Genomic DNA, 17,298 nt, shown 5'->3' with positions numbered 1-17,298 from the left:
TCTATTTGTAAAAGTCACAAAAAATAATGAACAACCAATGAGATAAATGGTTATCAGGTTAAATAATGTGAAATAAATAAGCTACTGAATACTAAATAGGAAAAATTTTAAAGGCCTGAGGCCTTTTAAAATAAAATACTGGGAGTGAATGTGGCTCAAGTAGTTGGGTGTCCTTCTTCCACATGGGAGGCCCTGGGTTTGGTTCCCGGTGCCTCCTAAAGACAGGCAGATGCAACAAGCTGATGCAACAAGCAGACACAAGCAGGGAACAGATGTGGCTCAAGCAGTTGGGCACCTACCTCCCACATGGGAGGTTCAGGGTTTGTTTCCTGGTGCCTCCTAAAGAAGAGGAGCAGACAATGAGCAGTCATGAGCACAATGACTAGTGAGCCATCTTGGGGGAGGGAATAAAATACTGTCATGTAGAAGTTATCTGAAAAGGGCTGAAAAATGGCAGTATTGGTCAAGTTGAGCAACTTGTTCTTAACCCATCTTTTGATTCTTAGAATACTTATCTTTATAGCCCCCCAATTTAACTTAGTCAATCATTAAACCTGATAAGAGGGAGATCTCAAGAAATACTTATGAGTTGTCTATAATAGTTGGTTTATCTGATATTTTATCATAATGCCGAAAGTAAAATATGCATCTCTAAAGTAGAGACAAAGTAGTAATCAAGTTGGTTTAAAAATCGGTTTTCTGTTTATTATGTGAATATTAGGGGAGTTGTTAGGTTGCATGAACAAAGGATCAAGTCAACTTCATTATTCAAATATTAGTTAAAATAGGCTATTATGGCAGGCAGGTGTAGCTCAGTGATTGAGTGCTGCTTCCCATGTACAAGGTCCCAGGTTCAATTCCTGGTACCTCCTAAAAAAAGAAAAATAATTTATTAAAAAAGTTTCAGTTAAAAAATAATTTTTGTACTTCTGTTTATTATTAGGTAAATACTACCTACTCCATGTTAATGCCTTTCTGTTCTATGACAGCTTCTATTTAAATGGTTTCTCCTAAATAGCTATCATTCTTCATTACCACATGATACAAAGCAGCCATTAACATTCAAGGAATTGAGCTTTGGACACTTCCAGCTGGGATATAACAGTCTAGTCAACAAATCGTGCTGGGAGAACTGGATGTCCACATCCAAAAGAAAGAAAGAAGACCCCTATATCTCATACCTTATACAAAAGTTAACTCAAAAGACAAAACCACAAACAAACAACAAACAAAATTAACTCAAAATGGATCAAGGACCTAAATATAAAAGCGACAACCATAAAACTCCTAGAAGAAAATGTAGGAAAACATCTTTAAGATCTTGTGACAGGTGGTAGTTTCTTAAGAAACTTTATACCCAAAGCACAAGCAACAAAAGAAAAAATAAATGGGACTTCCTCAAAATTAAACACTTTTGTATCTCAAAGGACTTTGTCAAAAAGGTGACAAAGGCAGCTAATTCAATGGAAGAAAATATTTGGCAATCCATTGTAACTCAAAAATAAAGAAATATTTGGCAATCCAGTATAACTCAACAATAAAAAGACAAACTACCCAATTAAAAAATGGGCAAAAGACTTGAAAAGACAATTTTCCAAAGAGGAAACACAAATGGTGAAGAAACACATGAAAAGATGTCCAACATCACTAGTGATCAGGGAAATGCAAATCAAAACTACGAGCTATCATTTCACACCTATTAGACTGGCTACCATTAAAAAGCCGTGAATGTTGGTGGGAATGTAGAATGGTACAGCTAGTGTGGAGGACTGTTTGGCAGTTTCTAAGGATGTTGAACATAGACTTGCCATGTGACCCAGCAATACCATGGATAGGAATATACCCAGAACTAAGAGAAGTGACACAAATAGACATCTGCACAACGATGTTCATAGCAGCATTATTCACAATTGTCCAAAGCTGGAGAAACAACCCAGGTGTCCACCAACTGATGAATGGATAAACAAATTGTGGTGTATACACATGATGGAATATTATGCAGTAGTAAGAAGAAACGGAGTCATGGAGCATATGACAATGTGGATGAACCTGGAGAACATTTTGTTGAGTGAAGCAAGCCAGACACAAAACAAATACTGTTTGACTGCACTGTTATGAACTAAATATATTGTGTAAACTCATAGAGTTAATAAGTGGAATATATAGGAAAATAGGAGGGTAGAGAATGGAAAGCTGAGGGCTAATTTATGCAGAATTGGTAAAAAGGTTGTCTGCAAATCTTGGAAATAAATAGAAATGGTGAAAGCATATCATGGTGCTAGTAACTAGCAGTAATATTGTATAGGTATGACAGTGGTTGAAAGGGAAATTATGCATATTACTAGAAGGGAAGCTAAAAATATATAACATGGGACTGTATAGTATAGTCAAACCTCATGTGAAATATGAATATGGGTGATATTGCATCTATAAGACTGTTTTTACAAAATATAAATACAAACATACTAGAGAGAAGGAAAAAGAATAGCAGCTATATGGCAGGGGAAGCAGATTGAGAGGATGAGTTTTTGTTGTTGTTTATTATTATTGGAATAATGAAAGTGCTCTAAGAATGATTGAAGTGATGAATGCACAAATAAGTGATTGCACTGAATACCACTGACTGTATACTTTAGATGGATTTATGCTTTAATATATATCAAAATTGATTTCTTTAAAAAAATTAAAAATTCTGAGATATCACTACAGAAGCAAAGATTTATTATTTGTTTTACTGATTAGCTGGAGAACAAAAGACTGTTTGGAGGCTACTGAGCTGAGAAAACAGTGGTGTACTAGACTCCACTCTTACAGGTAGGGAAGCTGGAGTACAGTGTGCATCCAGGCGAAGTTAGCCATGTGAGATCCTACTGATAATGGCTGACAAGAGTGCTGAGATGAGGTCTTTTCTAATCGAGTAATTAAAGTGCTCATTACTTCCAGAAACTACTTTTTCAACTATTGGTTAATTCTTCCAAGTGTGTCTGATTAAGTGCTAATACCGAATTTTATTATTTCCTGAAGCATTTTTCTTAATTTAATTTTGATCCAAGCTCTATTCTGTAAATGAGAAATGCAAGGAAGAATGAGGGGCCAATTTATTTTAAGTAAATTTATCATTAAATATCAACATTTACAATTTCAAATATAATTTATAAACCTTTCAATTTGTAGAAAAAATAACAGCATTCTAAAATTATTTTCACAATTATTTACAATTAATTCAACCTTTCTTTATAGAAATTTAATTATATTTCAAAAAAACCTCCAAGACCAAGTAATAATTCACAGTAACTTTATGTCATTTAAATGGCATCCACATTTTAAAAACCAGCATACTGATTAATTTACAAACAGCACAATCAGAAATGCAAGTGTAAGCTACATGATTCAAAACAAATTCAGTCATCTCAAATAGAAATTATAATTTCTTACCAGCAATTGATAATGTATTTGGGTTGAGTTTTGGTGTGATTTCTAAGTTTTTTTCTACTTAGGTGTTTTATCTTTTTTGACATACTCTGATTCCCCCAAAGGATCCCAGATATGTCTAAAATTAATTCAAAGGGAAAAACACTATGATTTGGACCAGCACTTCTGTTTGAAAACAGTGTTTACTAAAGTATTCCAGGCTTTTTTTAGCAAGTATTCAACTAAGACAATTTAAAAAGGTATAAGAAATAGTTGAAGTCAAAATAAAGTACATTTTGTTTTATTGACATAGAATATATATTCTGTGTGTGTGTGTGTGTGTATATATATATATACACACAAGCACACTTAAATTTTAAGTGCTGGCTATTTAAGAAAATGTTTTTCTTGGTAAATGATATGTTTAACCGTTTAACCATTGACCAAAAATGTATACAGCTGTTTCTCCAAAATATTTAAACACATAGCGGTCCACTTAAGACCAGCCCTGTTTAACCTACTGAATACAGTATGCTCTTAATTTATAAATGGGCTATCCTCAATATATAAATATATATATAGGCATGTACGTTATACATACAAGGTAAAAAATGTAGAAAGGAGAGATGAAAAGGGAAAAAAAGTAACAAGGGAAAAAGTATCCTTCCCTATAAGATCCAGACAGCAATTCAGTGAAATTAATGACTATGTCAAATGTCTGAAGAATTTCAGTTTTGGCAAACTTTTCAGGAAAATATCTATCCTATGAGTGTACTAAATTTCGATGTCAAGAAATTTAGTACAGGTTTCCATTAAAGGTTCAGTGAAGATGTTGTCTTCTTAATACGTAGAAAAGAGGACTTTTGGATCTGTTAAAAAAACAGAAAGTCCCTCATTTTGAGATAATTCTTCCTAGATCTTAGAAGGAACGGGACAGGATGCTATGGCAATGGAGGGGGTCAGCCCCAAAGGTAGCCAGCCCAACCTGAACTGTTGATGTTAAAAAACACACCAAATGTTTATGCAGCATTCTTTCTGCTGCATTTTCTTTATTTCAAGCCACAGGTCTACTTGGATGGTCATGCAGCAAGTGGCTTATAAATAAAATCAGAGTCTATGAATAATGCCATCACATTAGGAGACAGAATTGCTGGATTCTCTTGTTGCATAAAAGGCTCGCTTCCTGGGAATCCATGAGTTCGTTTTTAAGGGATACCTAAAATGGGGGACAAAAACCATATACATCAATAACACATACACGCAATTCATAAATTGAAGCAATGAAGACTATTTTCTCATTTCTTGAACTAGAAACTCCATGTGCTTTCTAAATCTTGCCCCACCATCAAAGTGCAACTAATGTAACTGGGCAAAGTCCAAAGTTATTGTTAATTGTTTACCAAGGCAAACAATTCCCACTGTTCTGAAATCTCAGCATATGTCACCAAAGAGAGGACCTAAAGATGGTGACCATATCCATTTTGGAAACCTAGGAGTTTGGATACTTAACATATCCTTTAGCTTAAAGAGACCAGGCCTTTTCATGCTGTTACGGTACCAAAGGGTAGACAAAGAAAATAAATAAAAATATTCAGCAACATTGCCCAAACCACCCTCCCTTTTCCAGACCCTCATTATGGAGCTAAAAATATTCAGGATAACAAAAATAGTTTTTTCCCTAACACAGTATAGACATTCTTTATAAATTTACATTACATTCTGGGAATGTTTAGAGTCTCCCACCAAACATTCCTGAGCAGCAGAAAGAGAATAGACTTCTGCTAGTTCTGTACAGATTTATGTACACAGAAGCCCTTTGTAAGGTTTAAAGCACTAATACCAATGTAAAGTTTTGTTATTATGAAAGCAGAAGATTTGAACAAATTTATCCTGAATATGCTTGAAAATGAAGAATATGGAAAAAGGAAATATAATCTAGCTTTATTCCCATTGATGTAACCATTAATTAAAAGAGAATCTAATTTGCTAATGTAAAGAATTTTCATTCCATAGTTATATATAGCACTATATTGATGATGCTAAGCTGAATTAAGGCTTGTCAGATTTCTACAGATGTTCCCCCCACATCAATAAAGTTTAAATTTTATATTTTAAACCCAACTCATATAATTGAGAGATAACTTAATTCTTTTCCTAATCATGAAGAGTTACTGTTTCACTTCCTTAGAAACATGGAATGAGAAATAAGTCACTTCCATTTAAGCCATTAATTTGAAGAAAAACTGAGCTATCATCAGGAGCAGCATTCAGAAATGACTAACACAGGCTATGCAATGAATTTCAGATCATGCTGCACAATTTTACTTGTATTAGGATATTCAGAAGTTAATAGGAAAAAATAATAATTCAATTTTAATTTTAACCCTAATTTAAGGAGTGACTTAAAAATCTTCTCCTAAAATGTCTCCTGTATCTAAAGTAACAGTGACTATAAATCTTCCCCATTTTTGGAGTTTTACAGGAACTCTGCCAACACATTCTAGTTGAAATTCTTACCAGAATTGAAATATTAAGACTTGTTCAGAAAATTTTCAGGTATTTGAAAAGCACTTTATGTATATTTGAAAATCAATTTAATTAATGGCGAAAATGAAAGTTTATATAATCAGTTAATCTGAAAGTCCTTTCATATAAGCATTCACATTAGCACTTTTGTCTTTGCTTATTGCTGCAGCTGATGCAGAATGTAGCCCCTCAAAGAAATCATCCACTAAAAAAAAATTAAGCATAGTTACAGTTCTTAATTCTGACTGCCCCAAGATATTAGCTAATTAGACCCTTGATTGATTTTCCAGGTTCCTAAGCATAAGTACAATGAAAAGCACAGAAAACTTTTCTGCTGAGTTATACACAAATACGTTAAAGCTAACTAATAAAAAAATGTCTGATTTAAAGAGTAACTAACCTGAGATGTACCTTGCTCCGATTAACATTACCATGCTACTCACTATAAAAAAGCCCAAGGGCAGACTACAGAAGATACTAGGGTCACCTGTGGTCATCCAAGTAGGAGGGAATTCCAGTCAAGCAAACCAAAAGAGAGACACATAATTACAATATCTGTGTTAAAAATCACATGATAGCAAAACAAAATAAGTTACAAATATAGTATATTCATAAAAGCTAGCAAAGAGTTATTACTTCAAATCAAAAATATAATCAATATTGAAGGCTTATGACAGTTAAACAGTACATATAGCATGCCACAAGTAGCCAAGAACATAGTACATATAGACCAACATAAGCCTTGCATTGCCAAAGCCCAAAAGAGCTTTTTGGGAGGCTGTTCATTTTTTGCATTCTTGATTCTTCTTCACGTGATGTTAAATGAGCAATTCAATTCCCCCAAAGTTCCAATTATAGATGCTTTGGCTATCAAAGAAGAGCTGTATTAGTTTCCTGAAAATGAACTGTGAATCTCAGTTTTGCTAAAATATTGGTCCAGTTTTATTTTTAAATAGAATTTGGTTTTAAGGAAATGCACCCAACAATATTACTGTATTTGAAAGACTAAATTGTATTGCTATACATTGAAAAATACTACAACATGGTTTTATATTTTCATACCTAAAATTCTTTTAGAATCTCTTCCTTAAAATAATATTCCTTATTTATAATCTTTTCTTAAATTTTAAAATTATATATCTAGAATGTTTAACACTTATTTTAAAAAGAGAAGTTTATTAAAAAATAATGTCCAAGAGGAGCAGATATAGCTCAAGTAGCTGAGCACCTGCTTCCCATGTAGTAGGTCCTGGGTTCGATCTCTGGTACCTCCTAAAAACCAAACCAAACCAACGAAAAAACCAACTCTCATTGGGGAGCGGATGTAGCTCAGTGGTTGAGTGCCGTCTTCCCACCTATGAGGTCTTGGATTTATTCCAGGTGCCTCAAAAAAAAAAAAAAAGTCCAAGATAACAAACGTAATGTCCAAGAGTTGCAACCATTAGGCAAAGGTGCCTCACTGAAATACAGGTAAAAGTTCTCTGTGGGGCACATTTTGTGATATAATAAATTGATGATAATCATTTCTTTGTGGGTTTTTTTTTAACCTCATTCTATTTTATTCCCCTTAAAAGGCAGATTTTCATTAAAGAGGGACATAAATCATTTCCCCCATTTTCCTACTGCTTATGTTACTTTTCCAATAAAAATATTGTTTCTGTATTTGTAGAGAGCATATTTTAATTTGATTTTGGGAAAGGGGAACATATTTTCCAGTTCTGTTAGAACAACCCACCTGTGAGTTCTAGCTTGAGAATTTACTGAATTCATGAGTCCAAATCAATTTAGGTGGCATCTATTTAACAAAAATACTTCCTTTTTGTTGAAATATATATATAATATACTTGCTATTTGATAGCTCATAATGCATTTTGAGCCAATTTGACCTGTGTTCAAAATGTTGTTTTGATGGGTTGAGTCCAAAGCCAAGAGCCATCATTTATGATAAGCTCTCTCAAAAATGGCCATTGTTCCATTGGTTATGTTTCAAATCTTTTATTTAACAAAGAACTAAAATGTTATCTCCTGTTATCCACTTAAGGCTGTTTATAACTAAATGGTTTATTTGGCTGAACACCTCCCTGCCTAACTGATTGAATATGGTAGAAAAAAACGGTAGGAAGCTCCTACCTTTCTATCTCAGTGCCTGAAAAAAAAGTCCTCTATTTATTGCCAAGAACATTTCCCAACCTGTAATGACACTTCTCATTTGGTACATTTCTTGCTCTCTGATTCCAAAGAAAGTCCTATTATGTATATTTGCTGAGTACTTGGAATCAACCTAGCAAACAGTGGAATATATTCTGAAATCAATATAGCTTTGGGATGATTCAGCCCCCCAAAAAGGCAGAGTAGACATTAAGAGGAAAAAGAAGAAAAAAAAAGAATTTCATTGATTTTTTTTCCATTAAGAAGAAGCTAGAAGTAATTTTACTTTTGGAAAATTAAGTTATCAATGGAAGTACAAGGAATAAACTAAAAATGAAAGATATGGCATGAGAGTATTTATATCGACCTGATAACTTACATTTTATGTTTACAACTTTAAAGTGTTTTCAAAATGTAAGAAAATCTGGACGTATGATAAGAGCAGCCAAAAGACATTCCTGACTAAGTGTGAATGGCCTGATATTTAAATAAAGTATTTAACATACTATGAAAAAGAGACAATAATAAATAATAAAGACAGCTTTACCACTTTCGGGAGACTGAGTTGTAACCCAGCCCACTGACTTCATCACAGCTTTCTTCCACATAAAGTATCGAATTTCACTTTCTAGAATGACAAGGTAGGAAAAACACGCATATGAAAGGTAGTTTACTGAGATGTTCTAAAGCACCATACTTAGGTTCACTCAGCATTCTTGACAAATTTTTGTACTCATTAAACTGAAATTGAGCTTTACCATGGCCCAGGTTTGGGAGAGTACGGTCGCTGATGACTACCAGTGCCTGAGAGAGAAGCTGCCTGGAAACTGGAATGAAATCCAGTAGGGGAAGTGAAGGGATACTTGGGAGACATGTTAGGAGGAGAAACAACTGCTAGGAAGGTGGGAAGATGCTCACAAACAAGAGGTGATGAATTGGCGGGGGGAGCCCTGTTTGATTTGCTCTCTTTTATTGTGTGTGTTTGTTGGTGTTGGGGAGAGGGCTTGGGATGAGGGGAAGGAAGGGTATGAAAGACTGGAAGGAGAACCGTTTTTGGGTCCAAAGGAATTAGCAAATGTTGACTTCTCACAAGATTCAAAGGTTAAATTCCTGTGAGCCCCTTACCTATCTTAAAGCAGGATTCCTTTAAGGAAAAACGTGCACTGGGGCCTCTACTCGTGTGCTGTACTCGTCTTTCTCGTGAGCTCCCCCACCCTGGCCTTTCCACAACACTGCTCTCTGAGGCCTACACCACCTGTGAGACAGGAGTCTTGGCTCACTCACCTCAGAAAGCTTTCCAGTGCCTCACTTCTGGCCCCTCCTCTACCTTCCCACAGCACTTAAGGCATAGGAGTTTTTATGGCTTTGTCTGCCTCTCCCAAATATACTTGAAGCTCTGAAGGGCAAGATTTTGGTCTTAATCATTGCTGTATCTCAATGTCCAGTAGAATCCCTTGGCCTGTAGTAGGCTCTAAACAAATGTTTGCTGGAAGAATGAGCTGTCTATTTCAAGGTATCCATTCCCGCATGTGTTTCTGGGGGGGAGGAAGGGGAGGAGGGCAATTGACCTAACTGATGTGCTCCAGGCTAAGGCCTTAAAAAATGGCAGAGATGGACAGAAAACAGTAATCTCAATCCTAATTCTCAGAAAACAGTAATCTTAATCCTTTGCTCGAAACTTCATTGCTTTAAGAGTGGAATTAGCATTTGTAGCCCATATAACTGTTCCAAACATTATTTCCTTTGAACTTCACATTTTATCCAATGTTCTAAAAGTTAAAAATTACTTGCACACAGAATATTAGATTTTGAAACACATTTCTACATCAAGGTAAAGATGTACTTTCTGACTATAAAATTACTAGTATTACAATGCATTTTCTTATATAAGAAAAATTAAGAAACACTGGCATAGCATTCCAGAATAAAAAAAATACATTTGAAAGCTTATTTTCCAATAGCTCAAAATTCACTTTGATGCTATTTTATGCTTAGGTTTTCAACAGTGGACTATAGTTAATAGTACAATTATAAAAATGTTCTTTCATTAGTTGTAACAGATGTACTACCCTAATGCAAGGTCTTAATAATAGGGTGGTATTTGGGAACTCTGCATTTTATGCATGATTTTTCTGTAAACGTACCGTTTCCCTATTTTTTTTAAAGGCAAATTTACTATAAGAATGCCTCATAGCCTTGCTAATTATGTCCTAAAGATGGGCCACTGACACCAGAGATGATAGGTGTAGACATTAGCGGGTGGGAAGCCGATAAATCTACTGTAGCAGTTTGATATGGTTATGAATTCCAAAAATAGATACTGGATTATGTTTGTAATCCGGTCTATACCTGGGTGTGATTGAGTTATGATTAGGGCTTTGATTGGGCCACATCATTTAGGGTGCTGAGTCCCCGCCCCTTGGTGGGTGGGGACTCACAGGTAAAAGGCATGGCAAAGGACAGAGTTAAAAGTTCTTAATGTTGGAGTTTTGATGTTAGATTTTGATGCTGCAGTCTTAAACTGGAGGCCCACGGAAAGAGACAGAGCCATTCGCCTGATAGTCTACAGCTGACATTGTGGAGAAAATAGAGAAGCTGAGCCCAGAGGAACCCAGGAAGCCTGAACCCTCGCAGATGTCGGCAGCCATCTTGCTCCAACATGTGAAAATAGACTTTGGTGAGGGAAGGAACTTATACTTTATGACCTGGTAACTCCTACCCCAAATAAATACCCTTTATAAAAACCAACCAATTTCTGGTATTTTGCATCAGCACCCCTTTGGCTAATACATCTACCTTTTCACTTTTGAAAAGGCTTTTCAAACAAGCCATAATGACAGTATGGCAGTGCTATCCTCCTACACGATTTTAGAAGTTATTTTGTATAAAGAACTATTTTTCTTGCTAGAGCTGGCTGGGGGCAGCCCAGTATGTGTAGACAGATCAGCACAAAAATAGTAGCCCAAAGTGAAACAGTAATATTTGCTATTTTACTTTGTTCCTTAATCTATGAATAAGCAGAAGGGCAATGCCCTTGCACTGAATATGTACTTTTTTCACACTATGCCATTAAAAGTTTCAGTCTTTAAATGTACCCTCAGCGTTGATCTGTGGTTCAAACCGCTCCATAGTGACGGCTGACAAATCATCAGGCTCCAGGCTCCAAACTCCGACTCCTTCTGCAGCCCCCGCTGCCATGGCAGCTCCCAGGGCAGTTGTTTCAGGCATGGAGGGCTTCACTGAGGGGAGAGAGCTCCATGAATGTCTTTGCAGTTACATATGCCAGAAGAACTCCTTTCTCCAAAAGAAACGTTAACCTTGGAGTTTAAAGGAAGGAAGGCTTACTAACCTACTGGGATATACAGAATGTCTGCTTGTAGCTGCATAAGAATTTTGTTGTTGGTCATTCCTCCATCTACCTGCAAATGCCTGAGTGGAATTCCACAGTCGCGATTCATGGCATCCAAAATCTTAAATAAACCAGTGCAATTACACAATTAACTCCTTCATAGTAATATTGCTGAAAATGGCAACCCTCCACTTAAAAACCCTCAATAGCTTCCCAAACATACAGAATAAAATTCTTATTCTGATCTTACAAGCCCTCCTTGATCTGGTCACAACCAATCTTTCCTCTCACTACACCTCTCCGCTCACCCTTACATCCAGCCAAATCAAACAACTCTATCTTGCACCCTGGTTTCCTGCCTTGATGACAATTTTTGTGCTATTCCCTTTGTGAAAGAGGTATCACTAAGCATCCCCCCAATTGTAAAATGTCCAGTGCCTAGCAGATAAGAGGAACTTAGAAGGTAATGACAGCTAGGAAAAGGAAAAAACCTCACCCTTGTATTTATTAGTGTATAGATAGGCTTCATTTTTGATGAAGTATTTAATACATTTTAAAAGTAAATTATATACAGGAGAACAGGCCCATATTTATTACCTCTCGGGTTTGGAAACAAACAGCTTCTAAGGCAGCAAAAGCAATATGGCATTTATTGGTAAACTGAGTGAGACCACAGATTATCCTAAAACACAAAGATTTTAAAATTAGAGTGGGCATCACCACCCCAAAGTCCTCAGGATTGAGGAATGAATAAACATAAGGGGGGGAATGAAACTATGGCCTAAAGCAGACTTATTATTATTCTAGTAATGGAAGAACTTGTAACACTGATATAAAGGCTGTGGTCACCAAAGGTTCTAAGGGGAGAGGAAGGAAAGAATAGGTGTAACATGGGGCATTTTTGGAACATTGGAATTATTCTGCATGATATTGCAATGACAGACACAAGCAATTATACATTTTGTCAAAAACCATAAGATTGTACAGTGAAAAGTGTAAACTATAATGTAAACTATGCTCCATGGTGAGCAGCAATGCTTCAATATGTGCTTATCAATTGTAACAGATGTACCACACTAATGAAAGATGTTGTTAATAGGGGGAAGTGTAGGAGGGGTGAGGGTGGGGTATAGGGGAATCCCCTATATTTTCAATGTAACATTTATATAATCTAAAGCTTCTTTAAAAATAAACAAAATAAAGAGAAAAAAATGAAATGAGTGTTATAAATGATCACCAACCTGAAGTGTCCTAAATAGACAGATATGGAAAAGTTTAATTTGGTGGACAGAAATGTGCAGGGAAAGAAAATTGGACATAAGTATGAAATAATTTGAAAAGTCCTCAGAGTAAATAAATTTGCACCCACATATCAAAACGTTCATGACACATCAGAAGAAAACATGAAAATAATATAAAGCAAATCAGTATTCATTTAGAAGATTTTCCTTTGCTAGACAACTTGCAGACGCCCTGAAGATAAAAAATACTAACATTACCATGAATACCAATATGACAGGAGTTATTGTCAGATGATTTATAACTTCTTGGAACTTAAAGGTCTTGAAATTATACTCTCCAAATACAAAAGCCTTCCTCTGCACTTTAAAATCATTTGAAAATAACAGGAAAACACACACACTAATTTAGTAAATAAATCAAGACCCCCAAAAAGCATACCATATTTTCAATTCCTTACCCTCTTGCACTGGGTTCCCAATAAGGTGCATATAATCCTGAAAATGCTGGGACAAAGTAGCAGCCGTAAGAAGTACCTACTTCTTTAGCAAGTTTTTCTAATATTAAAAAAAGAAGAAGAAAAAGCACATTAATAGCCTTTATTCAAAACATACCTGTTTTGGTTTTAACATGGCAACATGTTCCTGCTTACAGCAACAAACATTGAACACCCCCATAAAAATGCACCCGAGCTCAGGAAATAAAGGAACCGGATCAATTTTCTAAAGGTATTTTAGTTCATTTCCACAATTTTTTAAGGTTGCTGACTAAGACATAAAGAAGTGGCCTCCAGTGCATCCTTAATCAGAAATACATTTGGGATTATTCCACCTTCGGGTGGAATAAACAAGTGGAGGATGGAGTAGGTAGGTGAGTTCAAAATAATTATCCATAGAATGAAAATTGGAATGTTAATATTAGAAATTAAAATATTTAAATTTTTCATTATTCAGATTTTCTAATCCTTTGTTAGAATATACTCACCAATTTCTTCTGAGGTTTTTATGATTCCAAGATTGTCTCTTAGCCAGCGAACAACAGCACCAGCTATAGCTACAGAACCCTAAAAAAGAAAAAAAGGAATCTGAGATAGAATATATGTTATCACCAGACAAGGTTTTTCTTGAACATGTTCCCGATGTATAATGCATTACCAGATGGAGAAAAAAATTAAAACAATCTCAACTTTGGGATTTCTACAAACAGGATAAATGAGATCTTCTAGTACAGTGTTATCGAGCTCGCTAATAAAAGTTTTTCATGAGATAGAGACAAGAAGCAAACTCTTCAGCACCACCCTGAATCTGTCCCCATAGATGGACATCAGTCTGTTAAGCAGAAATCCTTGTACATTTTTTCTATCTGTTGCTAAGCCACCGGGGTATATTATCACCTAGAATACATTCCCATCTTATCCACAAAGCTCTTAGGAGAGGTCACATTAAAAAGTCCTTTCAAAGTCCATTCCCCATATATGGCAGTACATTAAATCAAGAGGAAGGAAGGGAGGGAGGGAGGGAGAAGGAAGGAAGCTAGCTACAAAGTAATTATTCTTTACAACAAAATCAGCAAGGGTAGTGGGAAGCTGTGGCGATAAGGAAGAAAACATGATTCAGAGTCAGATGAATGACGTTGGAGTCCCAGTTCTAGAATGTACTTGCTATGTGATCTTGTACAAATTACTTAGGCTTTCCGAGCATCTATTTCCTCACCTATACAATGGTGGTAACTATAACAACACCTACCTAAACAAACCAGTATGAGGCACAATTTGTGAATATGTGATGGTTCTTACCAAACTACTACCTTCATTAATTTTCTTTATTCATCATTAATTTTTTAATTAAAAATACTTTATTGCTAAAAAATACTAACCATCACCTGAACCTTCAGCAAGTTGTAATCTTTTTTCAATTAAAACAATTATTGAAGTATATCATTCATACATGAATATACATAATAAGTGTATAGTAAAAGTTGTGAATTTACAAAACAAAAAAATTCATAACATCACACAGGGCTCCCATACATCACCCCACCACCAATACCTTGTGAAACATTTAACAAATCATGAAAGAGCATCACTGAAGTATTTCTACTAGTACTAAGGGGTGGGGGGTTTCTTTTTGGAGTCATGGAAATGCTCTAATATCACATTCCATATTGAGTGAAAAACTCACAAAACCAATGTCAAGGCTTGAGATGAAAATTATTTTAAATTTGGTCATCAGGAGTGTTTTGTGGTACGTGAAAAAATAGATTCAAATATGAAAATAAAAGGTAGAAGAAACCCATTTATGTGAAAGTATATAATTTTAGTATTAGGATATAATTGATATTACTATTCAGCTTAAAAAAATTAATACAAATGAAAGAAGCCACATTTCCAAAAGACACATAGTCTCTGAATTCAGAGGCAAGAGATAAAAGTGGAAGATAGTATAATGCTTTAAAGATGGGCAGGAAAGTGAGATAGTACAAGGAAAGGAACAGAAACTTAAAATGATAGCTAGAAGATCTACTTGTTACTACAAATTACATCCTAAATATAAAGATCCAATATAATACTTCAGCACATCATCTACAAATATGAATCAATGCTTGGTCTAAGACATGACCCTCTGAGAATAGCATATGCAAGTTTAATAGTTATACTCTAAAAAAGACATAATGGACATGAGAGGGTACAAAGAATAAATTAAATGATAAAAGGAAAATAGGAATAAATTTTTAAAAAACTGGATATATAGACTGGCAAATAAAAGGCTAAGGAATAGGTTATCTCAGGATATCAAGTAGATGTGATACAATGGCATAACAGGTGATGGTACTCTTCCTCAAAGGCTCCTTGACAGGGATGTCATATGAAAGTATATTTATAAAGTAGATATTTTGGTATGCTGTGGAGTTGTTCACAAGACAGGTTTAAACACAGTGAACCTTGTGGTGGATGATGGACTGCAGTTAACAGTACAAATGTAAGAATGTTCTTTCATGAATTATAACAAATATACGATACTATTACACGGTGTTAATAGGGTGGTATATGGAAAAGTATACCTAATACAAGCTATGGAATAGAGAAATAATTTTAAAAATTGTACACATTCTAAAAGTTTAGTAAATGCAAAAAAAAAAAATCAGTGGGTATGGAACAAAATCATGTAAAATTAAGATCTTCCATAAATTACCTAAAAGTATCCATTAGGCACAGTAAACATAGTTTTGTATATGCTATATAATATGTATCTCTACCTAATTTATATGTATTAGACTACACGTGCAAAGTCTAATTATATAATTATATAGCATTTTTAATTGCATAGAAAAGAGAAAGGGACCAAAGAATTGAATTGGGGCAACATTATTTTTGAAATATAATACAGTTTATAAATTCTTCAGTAACAAGTTACGGAATTTAAAAAGTCCGTAAACAATGTTTATAGGCTGTAGTAGACAGACTCTTAAAATGGCCACCATGGGGTGATCACCGGACATCGTGGATCCTCACAGGGCTCACTGGATGGAATGGAGGAGAGTATGGGCCATGATGTGGACCATTGTCTATGAGGTGCAGAGGTGCCCAAAGATGTACTTACCAAATCCAATGGATGTGTCATGATGATGGGAACGAGTGTTGTTGGGGGGGGGAGAGGGGGGGTGGGGGGGTGGGGTTGAATGGGACCTCACATATATATTTTTAATGTAATATTATTACAAAGTCAATAAAAAAAAAATGGCCACCATGATCCCCAACCCCTGGTATTCAAGCCCTTGTGTGGCAGGACCTGTGACTTGCTTCTAACCGATAGTATACATCAACGGTGATGGGATGTAGGTGATATGTGCCTTGTTAGGTCACATAAGATTATAGCACCTGTCTTGCTGGACCCTCTCCCTTCCTTGCTGGCTTTAAGGAAGTAGGTGGCCACACTGGCAGATCACACATGACACGGAACTGCAGGTGGCCTCTACAAGCTGACGATAACCTCTGGTTGACAGCCCAAAGAAACTGAAGCCCTCAGTCCTACAACTGCAAGGAACTGAAATCTGCCAACAACCTGAGTGAGCTTGGAAGCATATCCTTCTCCAGTCAAGTCTCAGATGAGACAACGGCCTTAGCCAACACTTTGACTGCAGCTTTGTGATACCCTGAGAAGAAGACTCAGCTAAGCCCTGGAATCCTGACTCACAGAAATGGAGATAATAAATGCATGTTTTTTTTAAAAAGCAGTTTTATTCACATACCATACAATCCATTCAATGTGTATTGTTTTAAGTTACTGAGTTTGTGGTAATATTGTTTCACAGCAATAGATAACTAATACACAGGCTTATACCTAAAATGGAATATCTGGCTAAAGTCAGGATGAAAGATTCTACAAAGGAAATCTTAACATTGTAATCATAAATCCTACCAAAGAGATGCGGGAAGGGATATTTAAAGAAACCAATGAGACTACACAGGAAACCCTCTTTGAAGCTCATATAAAAAAGAAAAAAAAAGGGCTAATATAGGATTGGTATTTAAACAATATCTACTGAGTCCCAATGCCAGCATGCAGGGATAGAGTAGAGAATAAGACAGACAAGTACTGTGACCTCAAGAAACGTATACCCCAGTG

General features: G+C 35.5%; 1 protein-coding gene across 6 annotated transcripts in view; it reads right to left on the bottom strand.

Moving 5' to 3' along the window:
• Positions 1-3,080: 3,080 nt before the first annotated feature.
• The window catches only part of GK (glycerol kinase), a 70,767-nt gene continuing 56,549 nt past the window's right edge, over positions 3,081-17,298 (bottom strand). For 3 of the 6 annotated variants that reach the window (XM_058292057.2, XM_058292060.2, XM_058292056.2), the window contains 8 exons: positions 13,658-13,736; positions 13,134-13,230; positions 12,032-12,116; positions 11,435-11,555; positions 11,181-11,324; positions 8,633-8,713; positions 6,338-6,424; positions 3,081-4,627 (listed from right to left, as the gene is read on the bottom strand). In XM_058292057.2, the coding sequence (XP_058148040.1) occupies positions 4,617-4,627; positions 6,338-6,424; positions 8,633-8,713; positions 11,181-11,324; positions 11,435-11,555; positions 12,032-12,116; positions 13,134-13,230; positions 13,658-13,736 (705 nt within the window). In that variant the 3' untranslated portion in view covers positions 3,081-4,616. The remainder of the gene's footprint in view (positions 4,628-6,337; positions 6,425-8,632; positions 8,714-11,180; positions 11,325-11,434; positions 11,556-12,031; positions 12,117-13,133; positions 13,231-13,657; positions 13,737-17,298) is intronic. The other 3 variants (XM_071213041.1, XM_058292062.2, XM_058292061.2) reach the window with 1 other exon arrangement.

This window comes from Dasypus novemcinctus, chromosome X (genome assembly GCF_030445035.2).
Source record: "Dasypus novemcinctus isolate mDasNov1 chromosome X, mDasNov1.1.hap2, whole genome shotgun sequence".
NCBI classification, from domain to species: Eukaryota; Metazoa; Chordata; class Mammalia; order Cingulata; family Dasypodidae; genus Dasypus; species Dasypus novemcinctus.
The sequence above is the reverse complement of the archived record's forward strand: the minus strand, read 5'-3'. Positions and strand labels throughout refer to the sequence as shown.